The sequence below is a fragment of the Sinocyclocheilus rhinocerous genome, unplaced genomic scaffold, assembly GCF_001515625.1.
Source record: "Sinocyclocheilus rhinocerous isolate Xijiao unplaced genomic scaffold, SAMN03320098_v1.1 scaffold631, whole genome shotgun sequence".
Classification (NCBI taxonomy): Eukaryota; Metazoa; Chordata; class Actinopteri; order Cypriniformes; family Cyprinidae; genus Sinocyclocheilus; species Sinocyclocheilus rhinocerous.
Window position 1 is genome coordinate 400431 of NW_015656501.1, and position 21095 is coordinate 421525.

Below are 21095 nucleotides of genomic sequence, written 5' to 3' on the forward strand. Positions count from 1 at the left end.
AATCCCTTTATATTAACACGGTACATTAGGCTGTATTTTTACAAACCTTTCTTCTTTACTGTACCTGTGTTGGTTAATTTTTAAGGACACACACACTAAGCCACCTGTACAGTAATTGTATTGTGGCAGTTAAACCAGTGTGCGATCACAGGGGGTACAAAATCCTGTCTTAGTCTTAGCCATGCAAGTCAAGCACGGCCACACCTAAAACAAAATCTTGTTTAGAATTCATTATTTCTAAAAATGCCCCTGAATTGAATCTGAGAAATCACACCTGCCTCTCTGACATCCCTGTCAGTCAAGTCTTTAGAGGGCAGGGTTTTGGAAAGAAGGTGCATGTTTGCAGGTCTATTTCAGTGGCTACAGGTTGTTAGCTACCGTTCCCAGATGTAAATCTGTATTGTAAATACAAGTGTAGGCACAAGCAAGTGCCTTGATCTGCTAAACATTGAGACACGATTTTGAGGTGATTTGTGAATAATTCATCCATGTTTCACTTTATAGTTTTTTTGGACCTCTTAATGTTTAATAAAATGTCTTAGCTCAGTCTTCCAGTAAAAAAGACAGGCTTCTCTCTGGTGATGTATGCCAGAGTTATCCAATCTTTTAGTCTGCATAAACCCTGCCCCTTTTTTACAATCAACTGCAAGCTCTCATTCAGATCTGCCTCCATCCAATCAATAACAGATTGAAGTCCCCGTCCTACGTTTTTTCTTTTTTTTTGATAACCGGTTTTATTTGGATGTATGTCACAATATGGAAGAAAAGATCTGTCACTACCTCCATTTTATTGCAGCTTTAAGTAGTTGCATAGTTCTGGTCATCAGTGTTCGAACTATACCGTGGACTTTGGGGGAGCCCACTTGGTCATGTAGTTTACTTGTTTATTACCTTGTAATCTGACAGGTGGTCAGGTGTTTGGGTGAGAAGTGATTACATAAGCGTTAAATTTAGTATGCCTCCACTGAGAACTTTATATTGGGTTCAGATTATTTTGGTTTATGGAAATCTGGCAAATCATCTTTTCCTCATTTCCTCCTTTACTCCTCATTCCCTGCCCGTGTGTTTTTGGTTTGCACACTTGGTTAACTCCAGTTCTTCCAGTTACTTCTTAATTAGCTGCTCTACAGGATTACTAAACAAGATTAGAAGGGAAAAAAAAGGAAAATCCCTTCCATCTGCCTACCTGCCAGAGGATTGCCACAGTTATACACCTGCGCTTATCTTTGGCAATCTGGATAGCACTTTATAACAACAATATACTATTGCAACTATCAGTGGATACTGTGTAACAGGTATGCACAGGTGTAGGAAGGTTTGGTCACATCGTCCGAAGTGAACCAGCGACTATTTTACAACGGCTTAATTTTCAAGCCACAGGAAGTCACTATGTGGAAGCTCATATGGACCGGCATCCTGTGTTGTTTAGGCTGTATTTTTGCAATAGACCAGCTGGATATTTCTGCAGGTATGTATATTTGTGTATGTAAATATGTATTAGGTGGGAGTGTGATGGATGAAGGGCTATCACCAAGTAATTTGTTTGTGTATTTCTTTTTCAGGGGAAGTTGACTGGATTCCCATGCTTGAAAATCCAAATAAGCGCTCACAAAGATTGTTTCAAATGTTTGTGGAAAAGCCTGGAGACCATGGACTCTTGCCAAGGCATAAGAGTAATGTTTTTCTGTCCAGTAGAGTACAACACTGCAGTCAAGAAACAGTGCAGCAAGCCGTCACTAACTACCTCAAATACTACCAGCTCAGAGGTGAGACACTATTACTATTGCTATTTATATTTTCAGTAATAAAAAGTATTAATAGTAATAGCAAAGTAAATTATTAGTTGCACATGCATTAATTTAATATATTTATATCGAATTCAGTGTCAATGAACTCAAAGTAGCTTTTGTATCTGCTGCTTCCCTTTTGGAACATTCTAAAAATCACAAACTTTAGTGTTTCTTAAAGATATAATTAAAGATGACATAAATAAAGATATTAAGATAACAAATCACAATTAAGTGGACACGGGTGAATTTTAAATATTTTCACTACTCTGGTTTGAATCAATTTTTACATCCTGTTATTGTTAGTCTTTTTGGTAATAGCCCCTTTACTAACAGAAGATAGACACTTAATGGCATCATTCTACAAGGAATTATATCATTTTAGTTGGAAAACAACAGCATAAACATGAACCATTATTAGCTCTGGAATTGTTGATTTGTCTCATGCTATTTTTGTCTCAAGCTATAATTAATAAAGTTTAAATGCCTGAGCTCAACCAGATCATATTTCTGAGAGTCTGATATACCCTTTTATAGTCATTCTTCCTTACTTACAACAAAGCATGTTCATTTTTAACAGTTACAGAACTCAAAAGATACTGCATAACAGGAATGACCTAAGTACTCAAAGCCAAGTACTCAAAGTGCTCACTGCTGTAAACTGGCCAAGAAATAACTAGTGCCTCAACAAGGAGATGGGTGAAGAAGAATTTTAGGATTTTAATAATAGGTAAGAGCAAGGTGGCAGAAAGTTATACCGTATATATTGCTAGATAGATTAAAAACCATGGCGAATCATTAAGTTCTTGCAGATTCTCTTCGTTAAAAATAATCATCACCTTTAGCACATTGTAAAAAGACTGCATTATAGACAATAACCCAAAACCCAGACCAAATCTTGACCCAAGTAACAAGAATCAAAACCACATTTATGTTAAGACCTCAACATCAAGAATCCACAAATGTTTCCATTATTATATATTATATATTAATCAACTAGTGCAAGCTGTTCTATACAGCTGACAGCTGAGTATGTAACAGTGAGATCTCATTAGCGTTTGGCAGTCAGATCCACTCAGAGGTCTCAGGTTAGTGTTAAAAGACCTCAAGACAATCTTTTACAGTTCATGTGTGATTTCTCCCTTAAAGGGGTCATATGATGTTGCTAAAAAGGGCATGACGAAACGATATCGTCCTCATTTGAAAGGCCAAAAAAAATAGTTTCGCTTTCACTACGAATCACACAGCACCTTCACGATATGGCGGCGGCGGCAACAATACTACAGCGAGAATAAAAGTTACACCTTCTTTCTTTGTGTGAACATTTGGGCGGTGGTATGCATATCTTCCCACATCGTGTCGTAGACATGTGGGGGTGTGTTAGAATGAGCCGTTTTAGGTAGGCGTGGCTGACTCTTAACTTTTATAAAGAATATATCTTTGGATTTGAGACTTTAGTCTTTGCAAATTTACAGATCTTCTTTATGCACCAAGAGCTTGTAACACTCCAAAGAGAAAGGAAAAATTTAAATCGCATCATATGACCCCTTTAAAGTCCCAGTTTGTTTGTTTGTCTGTTGAAATAGCATCATATGACCCCTTTAACAAATAAAAAGGCAGTATGGTGGGGTTAAAAGTCAGCTCACACATTGGAATGGGGCCAATAAGGTCAAAGCTTTTATACCCATGACTGAGATCGAGGGTGTGAACAATCTTGTCTAAGTGCACCATTGAGACACTAATTGTAAAAGTAGAGTTTGGGATTGGAAAACAATGTCATCTGGACAGATAATTGCTGTGTCTGTTAAGAAAATGCACTCATATGTCCAAACAACTGTGATATATCAGATTGTCCTGTGAAATCCTGTCCTGTCAAGACAGAGACCAGAGTAGGGTTGAGTCAGAGTTACGGCTAAATTTAAGAGTGTTGAGTACGAGTCAAGGCAGAGACCAGAGAAGGGTCTTAGTCTGTTCTTGACTCAGATTTAAACCTCTTCTGGTCTGGTTTCAACTGTAACACTGGTAGCTGAACTTTAACTTTTCAGATGAAAGACACGTTCATTTATTCAGACAAGAACAAATTTTCTGTTACGCAAAAAAAGAGCAGTCTGATTGTATTACTTACTGTTATGATTGTGTTTTGTTGCACTAATACAATGTTGTTGTTGTTTTTACATAAGTGTGTCAGGAAATCGTGTGGGAGGCTTTCAAAATCTTCTTGGATCGCCTCCCCAATCAAGAAGAATACAAGAGCTGGATGAGCCAGTGCCAGACAGAAAGAGTCTCCATACAGGAGATTGACTCTGCCTTTAGCCAATCAGAAGAACACTTAGCACTTATCCACAGAGTATGTATAGCATAAAACCGGTATCATTAACAATGTACTAATTATGTTAGCTGATACTTTTGGTATGGATCGAGTATTATGGGTGACTGGTTCATGTGCATGTCAGATTGTCTGACTTCTGTCTTTTGAATCTTTATGGTCCATTGCAGAGACTTGCGCAGACGAGACTGAAAAGGTGCAATAATATTTTAAAAACCTGTTTTCATTTTCAACCCATCCTTTTACAAATACCCCCTTCTCCCCAGCCATGTATTGTAATAGATGAGTTCTGTCTTACTGAGTCTGTTTTTCTCCTCACCTTTTGTTTTCCTCTTTCTTCTCAGTAAGACACCTACATACTCAGGATGCAGGTATATACCCTTTATACCTGTTCTTTATTTTTTTCATTAAATGGACTGTGCATTAGAAAACTTGTGTGTGGTTGAATAGTTAACTCTTACTTTTGAAGGTCTTTGCGTCATTTCTGGCTGGCCTTTTTTTTTTTTTTTAAATACAGTCCTGAGGAGTCTTCCCAAGAGCAAGACCGTGTGCCACCAGGTCTGTCTATTATGATTGTTGTTACTGACAGTTTCTTACATAAAATGTATATAGCCCTTACAAAATCCTCTTGGCCTAATCTCATGAAATCTGTGAAGAACATGCATGCGTCATATTTGATATTTAGATTTTCATAATCAGAATCAGGAAAAGCTTAATTGCCAAGTGTGCACAATAATTTTTATTATTATTATTTTTTTTTTGTAATGAAGCTTCCAAAATAAAATAAAAAAAGATTATATATTAAGTTTTTTTTTTTTTTTGCATTGAGCATTAATTTACACAACCATTAATATTGTATTAATTAATGTTGTATTATTAAATATTAAACTATTTAATATTAAAATATGAATTTGTAAAATTTGTTTGGCAACTAGCTGCTGTAAAAAGTTGCTGATGCACATTTATTGTGGCAAATTAGAAATTTCAATGTTTTTAATAAAAAGGATAAGATACTTGGCTTGTAGGGCTTGGTTTGCATTTCATTTGAAACCACTGAATTTAACCACTGAATCCAAACTAGAATATTTCTGGAAAAAAATACTACTGATGATAACTAGACTAAGATTGTGGTCTGAAACCATTAATGCTTATTAATTTTCTGTGAGGTTCTACAGTGTTATTTTGATGCAAACATGTGCAATTCACATTCAAATGTTGTAATCAGAAATGGCAAGAAATAAACCTAAATAGATCTAATGACATTTGCCTGCACTCCAAGAGACAAATAATCATCTTCAAAACTTGGTAGGTGATGAGCTTCCAGCAGAGACCACTGTGGTGGTGACCACGGCGGTTCCAGATGAAGTTATCTCAGAGAGCGTGAAATTAGTTACTGCAGAAGCACCATCTGCTGTCATGATAATGGAGATGGATACTGAGGTAGGTGTTTGACAGGCTGAAGTATACTGTTCATACTGATATAAAGTAAAGTCTGGTTCAAATCTGATGCACTCATGAGTCATATAATACATACAAAAAAAAATACATATAACCGAATTATGAATACTGAACACCTGCTAAACAAATTGTGTGTGTGTATTGTCTATGGTAGATCACTAATGAGATTGAGCAGGAAGCAGCTGCTTCGCCTTCAGGTTCTCTGGTTGAGCAGAGGGTGGAGTTGGCTATGTTATTGACTGGAGAACCATGGAGTGAAGAGCTGTTCAACTCCACCAGCAGTAAACATGGCCGACTCACTCAGAAGATCACAGAGAAGGTACAACGCACGCACACACGTGCTATAATTTTTACACTAATGTTATATATAACATTTGTTCTGTTCCAACCTTTTAAGTTACTATATTGTTTTGGTTTTGTGTTGCCTATGTTTGTCATTTCTTACAGATTTCAGCTGCTTTGGAGGAGCTGACAGAATTCAAGAGTGTGTCAGTATTGAACATCAGGTGTGTTAGTGCATGTTTAATTTTGTTAGGTATAGTTGCTAAACATTGGCTCCAAAGAGTACTCCGACACTTAATTTACACTTAAAAATTGTATGAATATCATTGCATTTGATTTACAATAAAGGAAAACAAGTAGCATTTTAAAAATGACAGATCAAGCATACAGTTCGAGCAAAATGTTTTTTTTTTAACAGAAAGAATTGTTTTAGATTTTAAATGACAAAACAATACATGCACTCTATAAAATGTACAAGAATTTAAATAGTGGTAGTTGTGCTAAAAATTTGACCTTTATCTTTCCTGTAGGCCACAGATGGATCCCTCAAGGTAAATTAGACTTGATTGTGTGCATGAATGCAGGTTTATGAGTGATAGAATGTATTTGTTGCAGTCTTTCTTTGCGCAAGACTGAGAAAGCAATAATTATGTTTATAGTCATGCAACTACAATGGAAATCTATGGGGCAAGACATTATTCTGATATAAACACCTTAAAATACAGTGTTTGAAAATATAGCCACAAGACTTAAACATTACAACTGATAATCTAAGACTATTGTTATCAAGTCACTTGCTAACTTTATCTTTGCAAAGTTATTTCCAATCCGAACCCCTAAAGATTCATTGTAAGTGCAGTTGTTGTGTTTTCTTTCTGCAGTGGTGATAAGGCAGTATTGGTGGAATATGTTGTGTCCCTCCAGACCAGCAGTGAAGAGATCAGCAGTGAGACACTGGGCTTCATTAATCTTCAATCCAACATGGTAGAGGGCACCTTTAGTTACTCAGAGGGGCCCACTGTTCAGTACACCATTATTGACCTCCACCCGGACATCACTGAGTCTCTGCATGGTACTGCTCTATCATCTGCTTGTAGCTATTAGTCCTCTGCAGTACATCTCAGCAGTCTGTAATGGTGTAATGTTCTCTTGTCAGTGGAAACCTCTCCAGAGGAAACCCATCCTGCAGATGAATCTCTAGACCCTGACAGCAAGGTGAATCAAATTTCTGTCAAGGTGGCAGTGAAGTCACCAACTACAGTGTACCAACAAGATATTTACATATAAACTCAACAAGGTGCACAATTTGAGATATTATTCTTGACACATAGAACAAATAATGCGGACGAGTTACGTACCAAATTTAATACTTGGGATTAAAGATTACAACTAAAACTTAACTCTAGAATGGAATAGCAGGAGCAGTAATATTGATGACTACCCTAGTAAGCACTACCAATAACTTCAACAAAGTCTGGGAATCAGCTGTTTTATTTTGTATATTTTCTAGGATGATATTTTAGCAGTAGAAAAACCATCCGAGGTGCCTGGAGAGGTAGTGAAGGAGGTCTTTACTGTTGGTGACCTTTTGGATTCTACAATGTCAGAAGAGGAAGGTATAATGACGGCACACCACCCCTTATAGACCATCCTAGTGGTAGTTTTTTTTAGAGGATAAGAACCAATATTCACATATACAATGATTTACAGCAGGGTTGTACAATCCTGCTCCTGAAGGCCCAGCATCCTGCAGAATTTTGTTCCAGCCTTCCAACACACTGGATTTTTTCTAAATTCTGCTGGACAGTGGCCCTAAAAGAAAGCAGGATTGGACACTACTCATTTACACCAACATGGTGGTGAAAGACTCAAGTCAAGATGCTTATTTATTCCTACTTTCAGACCTTCAAGACAAGGACTTGGTGTCACAGTTTCCTCCCAACCAGACTCTTGCTGTGGAAGGTGAAGCTGTAGGTCCCTTTATTGACGCCAAGCAAGACATTGACTTGACAATGGATGACTTTGATCCCGCTTCTGGATCTGGTGCAGAAGACGATTGGGTAACTGTTCTTACTAGGGCTCAAGAGCCAGTTGGAGAGACAGAGGGTGAGGAAGAGGTTTTAATTGATGTAGACACACCACAGATAGAGGACTATGAATTCTACACAGTTACAACAGTGGTTGAAGAGGACCAGATCTTGCCTGAGGAAACTCCTGAACTGATTACTGTTAAAGCTGGAGAAGATGGAAACCTACAGGTTGGTAGCAATGTGCCCACAATGCCACCAGTCAAAGTGGCTGAGGCAGAATCTACCCTAAAACCTGAGGAAGACCTCATACTACCTGAAGACAACAAGGAGGAAACTGTTTTAACAGAAACGCAGAAGGATGGGGAAACTGAAGTTGCTTTGATCACAAAGGAGGAATCAGACGAGGAATGGGAAGAATCTGTTGACAGTACCACAATGGCACAGCAGAATGATTTTGTACTAACAGATGTTCCAGCTATACAGTTTTCAGAGGACGTTCTAACAGAGGATGAGGTCCTATTGGTCACCACTGAACCAGCAAGCCCAGTCTACCCAACACCTCTTTCACCTGAGAAAGAACCACCCTTCTCCCTCAACCCCTTGATGACCCCAGCGGAGGTTGAGTTGGTGCATACCTTAAATTCAGAAGTCATGACTAAATTTTTAGATGTGATCCATTACAAAGAGGAAGAGGGTAGTGGCGTCCCTGGTGTCATCCAGGGCGGTGAGGTTTCCAGCATTGCCTTGCCAACTAACCCTGGGCGGTCTTTGATAGTGTTTTTCAGTCTTCGTGTAACTAACATGATATTCTCTGAGGATCTGTTCAATAAGAGCTCTGCAGAGTACAAAGCCTTGGAGCAGCGGTTCCTTGAACTGGTAGTGTACCTCCTCTAAAGTATGTTTGCTCCTATTGTTCTTCCTTTTCCCTATCCCAGATGTCTTCGACCCTGCTCCAGGGGACCCACTGTTCTGCAGAGTTTATTTCCAACCTGCTTCAGCACACCTGCCTATGTATTTTTAAGTGATCTTGAAAAGCTTAATTAGCTGGTTCAGGGGTGTTTGATTAGGGGCGGTGGGTCCCCAGGATAGGGCTGTCGCGATAACCGCAATATCGCAAAACCGCGCTATTGACGAGCATAACGCAGAGGAATGCAAGAACCGCAGCAACCGTGATTTTTGCGTGTTTTCTTTTTTCGTAAGGTTATGCCTTTCTCTTTTTACACTTCATGCATGTGGACTGAATATGTTAGTAATTATAACATAATGTGTACCATGCTGATTTGTAGAGGCTCCGTAGATTTGCACTTAACAAGCCTAAACAGACAGTGAATGAGAGAGAGATCGACTGAGCGCGTGCGATTACTTGCGTCTGTCCTCCAGGCCGAGTCATATATATTTGTGAAAATAGGTTGTCATGTCCAAGGAAAGCGAAATCTCTGTCTTAGCATCGACGTATAGCTGGTCAGCTGAGCTTTCTAAAGTGGCGCTCAAAGTTAAAATGATTTCAACAGCGTGTTTCATTATGTCTCTGTATGGCGATAATACCGCATACCGCGCTATTGAGCCAAAATTACCGCAAGGGAAATTCCCTCACCGCGACAGCCCTACCCCAGGAGCAGAGTTGAAGACCTCTGCTGTTATTCCTCTTCAACCACATTTCCTGTCAAACCTCCACTCATCAATCAGAAGTGTCCTGCTCCTGGAGGGCCACCTTCCACCATAGTTTAGCACAAGCCACAACTAAACACACCTGAACTAGCTAATCAAGGTCTTCAATATTACTAGAAACTTACAGGCAGATGTGTTGGAGCTGAACTCTGCTCGAAGGTGACCCTCGAAAAGCAGAAATGGACATCCATGATCCAGATTGAATATTTCACTAATTCAGGGGTTCTCAACTCTGGCCTTCAAGGTCCACTTTCCTGCAGAGTTTAGCTCCAGCCTTAATCAAATTGGAAAGTGAACCTTGGGGTCAGATTTGAGAACCCTGAAAACCCCTACAATAATTTATATTACTATGCCAGTGGTTCCCAACACTGGTCATGGAGTATTCCCAACTCTGCACATTTTGTATGATTCCATAATCAAACTCACCCTCAAATCATGCATCAGCTAATTAGTAGAGACTCCAAGACCTGAAATGGGTGTGTCATATAAGAGTGACATCAAAAACGTTGGGGGTATTCCAGATCCAAGTTTGGGAACCACTTTTATATACCAGGGCTCTTCAACTCCAGTCCTGTTGGCCCAAACACACCTAAACAAGATTATCAATGTGTCCAGAATTGCTTGCAAGCTATAGACAGGTAGGTTAGAGTGGGATTGTTGCTATAGTCTGCAGGGCACTGACCCTCCAGGACTGGAATTGAAGAGTTCTATTACATACCATTTATGTTTGCGAGTTTATGAACTCATTGGGATTGTATGTCCCTCAGCTGGTGCCATATTTGCAATCAAACCTCAGTCACTTTGAGAACCTGGAGATCTTAAACTTCAGGAATGGAAGCATTGTGGTGAACAGCCGTATGAAGTTTGGGAAGCCTGTTCCTCGTGGAGTCATTACTGCTGTTTACCTCATTCCAGAGGACTTCTGCAACACAGCTTACCAGACCATGAACCTCGCCATTGACAAATATTCATTGGATGTCGAATCAGGAATGACAAGATCAGTCACTTTTGTTACTTTGGTCCTAAAGCCTGTATATTATGTATTATGTACCTCATCACATGCCACCTTAATGCTGTGGCTAATCTATGTGGGTATGTTTGTTTTAGGGGAACAGGCAGACCCGTGCAAGTTTCAGGCATGCAATGAGTTTGCTGAATGTACAGTGAACCAATGGTCAGGTGAAGCTGAATGTGTGTGTAATGCTGGTTACTTCAGCATGGACGGACTACCCTGCCAGAGCATCTGTGACCTTCAACATGACTTCTGCTTGAATGATGGGAAATGTGATGTCATTCCAGGCCAAGGAGCCATCTGCAGGTTTGTATATTTGATTATATGACACTGAAGAATTTTTAAATGCAAATGTGTACATTTGAAAAAATTAATTGCAGATCATACACTGTACAGTTAGGTCTGTAGTACCTGGAGAACAGCATTCTCATTCATCTTAAACTATGTAGCTGCAAGACTGGCATTGTCTTAAGGTTTTTAAGTTTGTTTGTTTGTATGTTTGTCTGCTCTATAGATGCCATGTTGGGGAAAACTGGTGGTACAGAGGAGAACATTGTGAAGAGTATGTTTCTGAGCCACTCATAGTTGGCATTGCCATAGCATCTGTTGCCGGGTTCCTTCTGATGGCGTCAGGAGTAATCTTCTTCCTAGCAGGAACTCTGAGAGACCAGTATGACAAGGATGAAACGGAGGACCCAGTACGGTAAGAGTCAATCTGGCAAATCACTGCTTCATCCCAACTCGCATGCTTTTACTGTGCATTATAATATTCTTTCTAATACGGACTTTGTCTTATGTAAGGGAACTCCAGTTCATGAAAACTTTACCTCAGAAGTCCGAGCCTTCAGAGCCGATCACCTGACACAAACACTTGATTAGAGTTTGACCTTGAGCAAAGCAGACTTGAGCTTCTGGAAAAGTGCTATACAACTAAAACCTATAAAAATTTGAATGAAAGCATGATATTTCAATGAAAGAAAAATTAAACCAATAAATCAACCGTGATGAATGAGAACATGCGAATTGTTCAATGAAAAACAAGTTTTTAAAAATAAAACTAAGTTTGTTGTTTGTTGGGTAATTTAAACCTATTGAATTATTACAGTATATTATATATAAATATTTTGCCTGAGTAGCTTTGGCATGTAAATAATTGTTAGAACAAATATTTGTAAGAACTGTCACTTATGAATGAGTAAGTTTTCTTACTTAAATCTCTTTAATTACTGCATGTGCAGCACCTAGGAAGAAGCCCACATTTCCAGTAATTCCATTATGAGATTTGCATTAATTCGTCAACATGGCGGATCTTTGATCCCATGACCCTCTTTAAGTCATGACTTCTTAACCTTGTGGATGTAATAATGGCTGTTGCGACCTCTTTTGTGTGTGTATACATGTTTGTATGCAGGAGAGAAGACAGCGGACCATTTCTAGACAGGGCCACTAAGTATAACCCCATGTTTGAGAGCGATTTAACTACAGGTTACAGCCATTACTACCAGCGGTACCCCGGGCCCCTAGTCCACAGCAGTGCCAGTGCCGAGGCATCCACAGAGTTCAGCAGCGAAGAGATACGGCATATTAATGAGAACAGTGAACTCACCAAGGAGGTATGGTCTGTGAATGCATGTTTTCAACAAATTACTTTGTATAAAGCACTTTAGCTTTTTTGTGAACTATGTAAGAAAGTGTGTAATACATGTTTCTGGGAATTTCTCTTCCTTTCCATTCCATAGGATATTCAAGATCGCATCCGCATTCTTGAACTCTACACAAGAGATCGTCAGTTTGCTGATTTTTTGAAGCAGCATCAAATGTGAGTTGTTGTTGTTTTTTTTAACATGCCTTATTAATAACCTATAGCTTTGCTTATTTTCACCCCTCATGTCATTTTGTGTTTATTTTATCAGAGAGATGGATAATCAAAGAGAAAGTTCCTCCAGTAGTCAATAGCTGTCCAATGTCCAATAGTCTGCTGAGTGCAAAACAATGAAGGTTAGTAAACAGTGTTATGAGAACAACATGTTATAGTGTAACAATATGTTTTGTGTCTCCAGTGTTGCATCTAGTGTAAACATCAGTGGATCTTTAGGGCTTTTCAGACTTTAATTTTTTTTATTTGTATTTTTTAAATTATTTTAAATACAGTGTTTGTATTGATTTGTGTCATGTGTTCCTCTTCTAGAAACTTGCATTGTCTTTTGGGAAATGGCATCTTAGTGATTCCAGAGCAATTTCTCTTCAGCCTCTCTGAGATTTTGCCATCACAAATTAAAATGGCTACCTATGGATACTTCTTAAAATAAGATTCAACAAATTTTGTTATAAGTTTTTTTTCTTTTCTATTGTTAAAGACAATTTTGTGCCACAGACAATATCCTTGTCATTCATTGAAATGTTTTGTTAGTGCCTTCTAATCTTATAGCTGTGGCCCAGCTGTCATACAATGAATCTTTGGTGTTAAAAGAAAAAGATCCTTGATGCATTAATCCTGAAAGTTACTTGAATCACAGACCATTAATCTTGTATTACCCTTTTAGTACATTACCTTTTATAGTTTCACTGCTTGTCAGAGATTTCAAGCTGTTGTGTATTAAGTCAAATCAGGCTGCTAATTTTAATTATTTTTAAGGCAAGTTCACTTGTGGCCATCTTGGAATCATCCATGCAGCTATTTTCTAAGTAGGTAACAGTTATACAAGTACAGCTCCTATATACTTGAAGATTGACCTAAACCTCCAAGACCATTCAAATAAGTAGGAAAATTTGACAGCAGTGGTATCATAGATCTGCTTTATATGCTCAAATCACAGGGGGGGGGGGAACAATACCTCTATCAAAAAGGTGATTGGCTCTTTAACTGAAAGTAGGGACTTCCATATACAGTTGCCATTTTGAGTGTTGCATTTCCTCCTATTTATTTTTTAAGTGAGTGCACCGTCACCTCCTTCCAATAATGGACATTTGTATGTATTTTTACATTATTTACTGTATTTAAAATTGTATCAGTTAAAGCAGGGGTCTCCAAACTCGGTTCTGGGGGGCCGGTGTGCTGCAGAGTTTAGCTCCAACACTGATCAAACACACCTGTCCTGAACTAGTTAATCAAGGATATCAGAGAAGCGAATCTTTTCGAAACTGAAACAATTGAACCAATATTGCATCTAAAAATGATTCTGTTTTTCAAAGCACTCGGAACACCGCATGCTGGCGACACTGGTCAAGATGCTGTAAATACAACGGGAACACAGCGCAAAGTGTAATCTATTAAATATAATCTACAAATAATACCATTAAATATGAAATGCATGTATCATTTGTTTTATTTTAATAACATGTAATGCTTGTTTTGTGTTCTTAGGCAGGACTTGGCAAACTAGGCCAATTACGAACAATTAACTACTATTTTTCTTTTTATGACCTACTATAAACGTACATGTATTAAAATTCATGAAAACTGAACCGAGATCAGTTAAAGGCACAATATGTAATTTTTTGCCACTGGAGGGCGCGTATTCAAAACAAACAAAGAAACAAAGGCGTAGTTAGATGACGCCATGACTGAGTGTGGAACCATGGGAGTTGTCGTCTTCCTCCCCACAGCCGAAGCAATCCGACGGGACTCGGGCAGAAATCATGTCCATGGATGAGCTAATGTATTAAAGATTTATTAACGTCGTAGTATGAAGCAGGGTGAGGCGGAAAGCCGTCGAAGCAAAACGAGGCCGCTGAACGAGCGCGACACATGGCTCGAAAGCAGCGGAGCTTTTATTATGCCACAGTCGACCGCTTCCACTCCTTCCAGAAAGCAGTGGAAGTAAGAAGCGCTGTTTTATCATACTAGATACATTTGAACATTCTGTTATAATGCTACTCTGTGCGGTCGTCACCTGTCTAATAAAATGCATAGCATATTAAAGTGTCTTTGGTGTTTCCATGTTTTCTACAAAACAAAATCGGAAATCGAGGGGTTATGACGTCATAGGCAGGCGACACAATGACACTATGGACCTTTAAAGGCACAATATGTACGATTTTTTTATTAAAATATCCAAAAACCACTAGAACAGTGTTATATATTGCTACATAAAACATATCTGAACGAAACTGCTACATAAAACATATCTGAACGAAACAGCAGACGAGCTGAATGAGACGCAGATTCACTCACTGACAACAAGTAGAGCTTATGAACAGCAATGATACAGTGTTTCCTGGGTTACCGCTGTAAACAAAGCAGAGCAGTGCTTATAAACACTACATTAATATGTATTGTTTAGAGGCAGAGATGAAAAGAAAATACCACGTGAACTTTTCTAAAGATAGTCAGTTCCCCTCAGAGATACATTCATATAAACTCCTACTCCAATTGTATTGCAATTTGTTTGGCATCTCAACCAATTTGAATAGTCACATATTTGAATTGATTTTCGACCAGCTAGCGGTTAATCGTTACATCCATATCCAAAATTTAATGGACAAGAATGATAGTGTTCGTTTTGGCGTGAAACACCTGTTCAATCATATCTCTTCACATTCCGCATGGTTATTTTTGTTACATAGAAACATTATGCCAGGGGCTATATCTTATTCTACTAAATGGATTTGCTTAATAAAATAACAGTAACATAATCAGAACAAATTAAAACCATGACAGAATGTTAAAGTAGCCTATGGTATGCTAGATCTGAGACTTGTTTTGCACACTGTATGTTTGAGATAAGTGTTGGAGACAGACACAGAAAAGGATTCTTCCTGTTATTGGTGTGCATCTAGTGATAAATTTGAGAAACATCCTGCTGCAGGGCACACTTGTACAATATTTGTCAGTGTTACAGTCCTAATGATTCTGTGTACTTCGACTTTTCTGGCAACGTTGATAATGAATCACCCTCCTGAGTAGAATTCATCAGTTCCCCCCACACACATATGCTGCCAACAGCTGCATTTAGTCACTTTTTCTTCCCCTGAAGAAACACAAACACATACAAATTCTCACAATATTTAACACCACTGATCGCTGATGTCAAATGACCAAATTTTATAGACAATTTAGTTCATTGTGTAGGACATCAAGCACTCATAATTTTAGTGTTTAATGCAAGCACATTTTGTCCACACCTTCATCTTTTTTCTACTTGTGTTTTTGTCCGTTTGTTAATCGGTATGTGTGTCTTTTTATATTTGTGTTTTGTTTCATGACCAAAATTTCTTCTGCAGGAACATGTGCGTGAAGTTCATTGGTTCAAAGGAAGAGTCGTGTTGAACCAAATCACAGCTGCAGAGCAAAACACACACAGTCATCTGCACCAAATCATTACACACGCCAGAGCCTTAATCATTTTTTTCCAACCTGTTTTGTCTTTTGTACCACCATAGCCCCATTAGTACTGTAGGTCAGTAAGCACCCATTTATTGACTAAACTAAATGTGTCCCTAATAATTCATATTATTATATGAATTATTAGGGATTAATACTAGATATAATTTAGCATTATTATGAATATTATTTAAACATTTTTATTCAGACCAACAGCACATTGCGAATGTGTTATTGTTTTCATTTACATTTATGCATTTAGCAGGCGCTTTTGTCCAAAGCGACTTACAAAAAAGAAACATGTTTTCATTTGACAGTTCAATAAACAGGAAGGTACAATTTAGACAAAAAATAGCCAGTTACGTTATCTGTTTTTGCTCTGATAATAAGAAATAGTTGCAAATGAAGCCAAAGTTAAAGACTCATTCATAAAGACAGACAGTATAGGCCTAGTTGCTAAATGAGTCAGTGCAGTGATTTTAAACGAATCGTTTTAGTAAATGTATTCAACGACTTACTCATAAAGACAGCAACATCCTAATATGCATATTCTCTGAGTAATTACTTTATTCATTGACTCACTCATGAAGATTGTTGCTGTGTCCGAAATTGTATGTTGTAGGCCTATAGTAGGTAACACATTTGGTTTGAAACTTGCGCTACTGTTAAAAAGCTGTATATATGAATGTGTGTAGTTGCCTATGAATGAAATTCAGACATAGATATGTTATCTACGGCCTCAGTTAGTGCCATTACACTGCCATCAAATCCTCTACCCCGGGGCCTCATGGGACAGTAAAGTGTCCATCAGATGCGTGCTTCAGCCAGAAGTGTAGGTCATCCAGGAACTTTTCACCTACTGTTTAGAAATACTATGAATTCAGAAATACTACTCAGCTCACTTACTGTTTTTCACACATTATAATATGAAAGTAGATATATTCTGATGCAGGGAGGCACTAGTTTACTCATGAATCAATGTTTTGAACAAATGAGTAAATTATTCAGTAATTCATTCATAAAGACAGTCACTTGTCGCCACCTACTGGCGCATCATCAGATGCGTGCTTCAGCCAGAAGTGTAGGTCATCCAGGAACTTTTCACCTACTGTTTAGAAATATTATGAATTCAGAAATACTACTCAGCTCACTTACTGTTTTTCACACATTATAATATGAAAGTAGATATATTCTGATGCAGGGAGGCACTAGTTTACTCATGAATCAATGTTTTGAACAAATGAGTAAATTATTCAGTAATTCATTCATAAAGACAGTCACTTGTCGCCACCTACTGGCGCATTGTTGAAACCTGCAGAATGAGAAATTTAAGGATCTGCCATATTTTTCAGCAAGGAAGTAAGCTATTTGGGAATGTGCAAGAATTCACTAGATGCTTTGGGGGAAAAAAGAATAAAGTGCAGTGCATGGTAAAACTATTTGCGCAACAAACCAGCGTGTTTATGATTATAATAATAATAGCGGCTACTTTGTCTCAACTTAAAGCCACTGAGAGACTAGGAAGATAAGAAATCTATGCTTTTGTTATGTAAAAATAAATATAGGTAAGGCAGAAAGTACTTTTTACTACTTTTATTGCACAGATTGATTTCATTGAAGTTATACTGTAGTTTTGGTCAACAAATACACTATAATGTGTACCAATTTGAATGACAAATTAAGACTGGTTACAAAGACAAGTTTAAAATCAAAATCCTTCAAAGTATCCCCAGGTTGGGAATCACTAGCCAAATCTATATGTCATGTGGGAATATCATACCTGACCTGCTGGAGCTCAGATACTGGCAGTGCAGTTTGGCATGCGCAGAGATCCAACCTTGGAAATAGATGACTAATCTTAATCCATCCCTTTGACACCTCTTGGCACATTGGCTTTATCAGTGTGCCCAAGGAAAAACTGCCATCAGCAGTATGATTCAATAGCAGAGAGTTGTGTCCTGCTGCCAGGGGGCCCATGATCAGGATCCTTTCTGCCCAGAGCAGATGAGTGCATTCAATTTCCATCACAAATGCAACTTCCTCTTGATTAGATTCTGAAAGATGCAGTGCTGTACATCTGCCTTAGACACTAGAACATCAAACAAACAATGACAGAGAACAGATAGAAAACAGACAGAGAGAAGAAGAGTGGTAGTGATTCCCGTTTCCCTGACATCCCAAAAAACTCTTTTTAAGACTCTTAAACACGTGACTGCCGACAGCAGAGACACGCCAGTCCTGAAAACAACGAGGAAAGATCCGTTCATATCAGTCTACCTGTCACACATATGATTTAGCAACTGAAAAGTCCCTGACCCACTTTTACTGTATATTTACAGAGTAAAAATTCATGAATATATCATTCATATTCATGGTGTTCTGATGCTGAAGGCTGGGGTTTTGTGTGTCTGTTTGTGAGGTAGTTGGGATTTTTGTAATGAAACATCTGTGCTGAATTTTCAATTATTTAACCTGAAACACCTCCAAGAGTGAGGAGTGGGGAAGGAAAAAAAATCAAACAACTCCTGGTCACTACAGACAGAATCAGCAGTAAATATGTAAAATAGTAAAATGCTGTCATGTAGTTCAAGTACTGTTTAAAGTAGACCTACGTTGTTATGCAAATCTGCTATGAAATCCATTAAAACACTGGAAAATCCTTGTATGTTTGACAAAATACTGTATAAATGAAATCAGACAAGATAAAGGCTGTTTGGAAAAAGAAAAAAAAAACTAAACTTCAATGCTGTATAGAGACACTGACAATTCTCTGTCAAATCATCTCATCTTGTTTGTATAATGTGACACTGGCTGCTGAAAATTCAGCTTTGCCAAAACAGAAATAAATTACATTTTAAAATATATTAAAATACAAAGCAGTTATTTTAAAATGTAATAATATTTCAAAATACTACTGTTTTGACTGTGTTTTTGAGCAAATTTCAAAATTTTACCAACCCCAAACGTTTGAATGGTACCAATATTTATATTAGGGTTGTAAGTATGGGTTTTTCCAATGGACAATTATTAAATTACTACATTTGATAAATAAACTACTGACCTTGAATTTATACCCTGGTATCAACATCCCATTGCTTTTCCAAACTGACTGCAAAGACCTCAGTAGCTTTTAACAAACTCCAGCAGTTCATAATCATTTGTTTGGTCACAATGATTTGTCAACTTACAGTATATTTTTAAAGATGATTTGAAGTACGGTTGACCCATAATTTATTATTACAGGAGGCTAATAGGAGACAGCAGAATCATGAGACACAATGGCATGTTCAAAGGCCTTCTAGACAATTGACCGCAAGTACAAACAAATATATAAAATCATTTTCTGGTAATCAACTGGAAACATTCATGTTTAGTCAGAAACCTGGAACACTGTTATAGATGCTACACTGTAAAAAAAAACCCTGTTGTTTTTACAGGAAAACGCTGGCAGCTGTGGTTACCAGAGAATTCCTGTAAAAAATACAGCAGCACAGTAGATGAACTGGCAAATTACAGACCCACACTGTAAAAAAAATTCCGTAAAATTTACGGTAAAAAACCGGCAGCTGTGGTTAATTTACAGTTAAATACCGTAATTTCATTAACTGATATAATGTTAATATACCAACTTATTGAAGTACTGAAATCTGTTTTGTACCTTTGTAATACACTGATAACCACCAAATGCAGGTGGTGATGAGAAAGTCACATGATGAACCAAAGCCCATCACAAGCAGCTTTTAAATAATAACATATATAGAAGGTGCACAGTGTCATTCACACAAACGCTAAACACCATCATGGTAACACACATGAAAATGAAATAATGCAATAAACATTCATTTAACAACATTAATGTGCAACACACAACCCTAATATACAAAACTGATAAGAAAAAAACTAAGAAGAAAGTTATTTTAACAAAAAAAACCCATCAAATTGGAAATGTAACGCAGGGAATTCTGGGAATGTCAATTTACGGTTATTCAATGAAAATTATACGGTCTTTTTCACTTCCAAAAACGGTATACTACCGTAAAATTTATGTCCAATACATGTAATGTCCAATACAGTTTTTCACCCTATATAGTAGGGGAATTTACCGTTAACCATTTAACAGGTTTTTACTGTAGCATTTTTACAGTCTTTTACCGTTAAATTCACGGTCATTTTTTACAGTGTATAAATAACATGCTTTTGCACATTTTGAACATGTTCATTTTATTAATGAATGGATTCCAGTCAGTCTTCAAACACTTTTTTCATGTTTTTCTCCTCTAGCTGTGGTTAAATAGATTAAGTCTGAGAAATGGGTAACATGTGGTATTACATTATATTTTGAACAGCCACACTGTAGAGTCGCTGGGAAAGGAGAAAAAAAAAAAAAGAGTTCTCTCAACAACAATTATCTTCAATGACTAAACAGTACTTTGTTTAGCATAACATTCTTGTCAAGGCACCTACATGTTTAAAATTGCCATTGTATTCTAAGGTTTCATATTTCTAAAATGAATTGTACCATGTGTTTTTAGTCAAAATAATTCACATTTCTTAGTATTTGTGACTACTGAGATCTATTGAGAAAATGGTTTTAAAAATAGTGAAGTATATACCATATGTGTCTGTGTAATCATGTATTGTTGTCCTGTATTATTTAGATTTATTAACAAAACCAGTACATTTTATGTCGTTTTTTTGAAAACCATTTAGTTATCCTATGACGTGACATTCAAAATGATCAAAATACAGTTTTATTTTTTTTATCACATTTATTTTTATTTAATTTAGTTGTAATACATTTGTTTATCATAGATGGAGTTGCGTTATGCTCTATGCTGTTAATGTAAATAATACAAGAATAGTATAAACATTAGTAACTCCACAAATGTATCGAAATTGAAATGACTAAATTTACCGTCTTTGGGAAATTTTAAAATGGATATTCTGCAAATGGAAGATGATTCAATTATGTGTAATTGTTTTAAGTGTTCTTGGTTTGTTTTTGTTTTGTTAATTTGTGATGAAACTTATTGTATTGCTGCCCATTTTGGCCAGAACACTGTGAAAGAGATTTTTAATCTCAGAAAAGGCTATCCTGGTTAAATAAAGGTTAAATAAATCAAATATTTTCTTCTTTCTAATGAGGGTCCCAAATCCTGCTTTGTGATATTATTGCAGTGACTACTTAATGATTTTCGAATAAAGTTGA

At 37.4% G+C, this 21095-nt stretch overlaps 1 protein-coding gene across 5 annotated transcripts; it reads left to right on the top strand.

Annotated features, from left to right (window-relative positions):
- Positions 1-1191: 1191 nt before the first annotated feature.
- On the top strand, positions 1192-19198 carry LOC107720123 (interphotoreceptor matrix proteoglycan 2-like). Of its 5 annotated transcripts, XM_016527738.1 has the most exons (21): positions 1192-1468; positions 1563-1766; positions 3968-4134; positions 4284-4309; positions 4458-4484; positions 4631-4671; positions 5423-5553; positions 5726-5890; positions 6019-6077; positions 6384-6404; positions 6735-6925; positions 7010-7068; positions 7364-7469; positions 7756-8759; positions 10319-10538; positions 10659-10869; positions 11078-11266; positions 11975-12176; positions 12303-12382; positions 12477-12561; positions 19130-19198. In XM_016527738.1, the coding sequence occupies exons 1-20, from the start codon at positions 1390-1392 to the stop codon at positions 12517-12519; spliced, it is 3225 nt and encodes a 1074-aa protein (XP_016383224.1). In that variant the 5' UTR covers positions 1192-1389; the 3' UTR covers positions 12520-12561; positions 19130-19198. The 5 variants fall into 5 exon arrangements, with proteins under 5 accessions (XP_016383224.1, XP_016383222.1, XP_016383223.1 ...); XM_016527736.1 differs by having other exon boundaries at positions 10319-10869; XM_016527737.1 differs by lacking the exon at positions 19130-19198 and adding an exon at positions 12752-13587 and having other exon boundaries at positions 10319-10869.
- The last annotated feature ends 1897 nt before the right edge of the window (positions 19199-21095 follow it).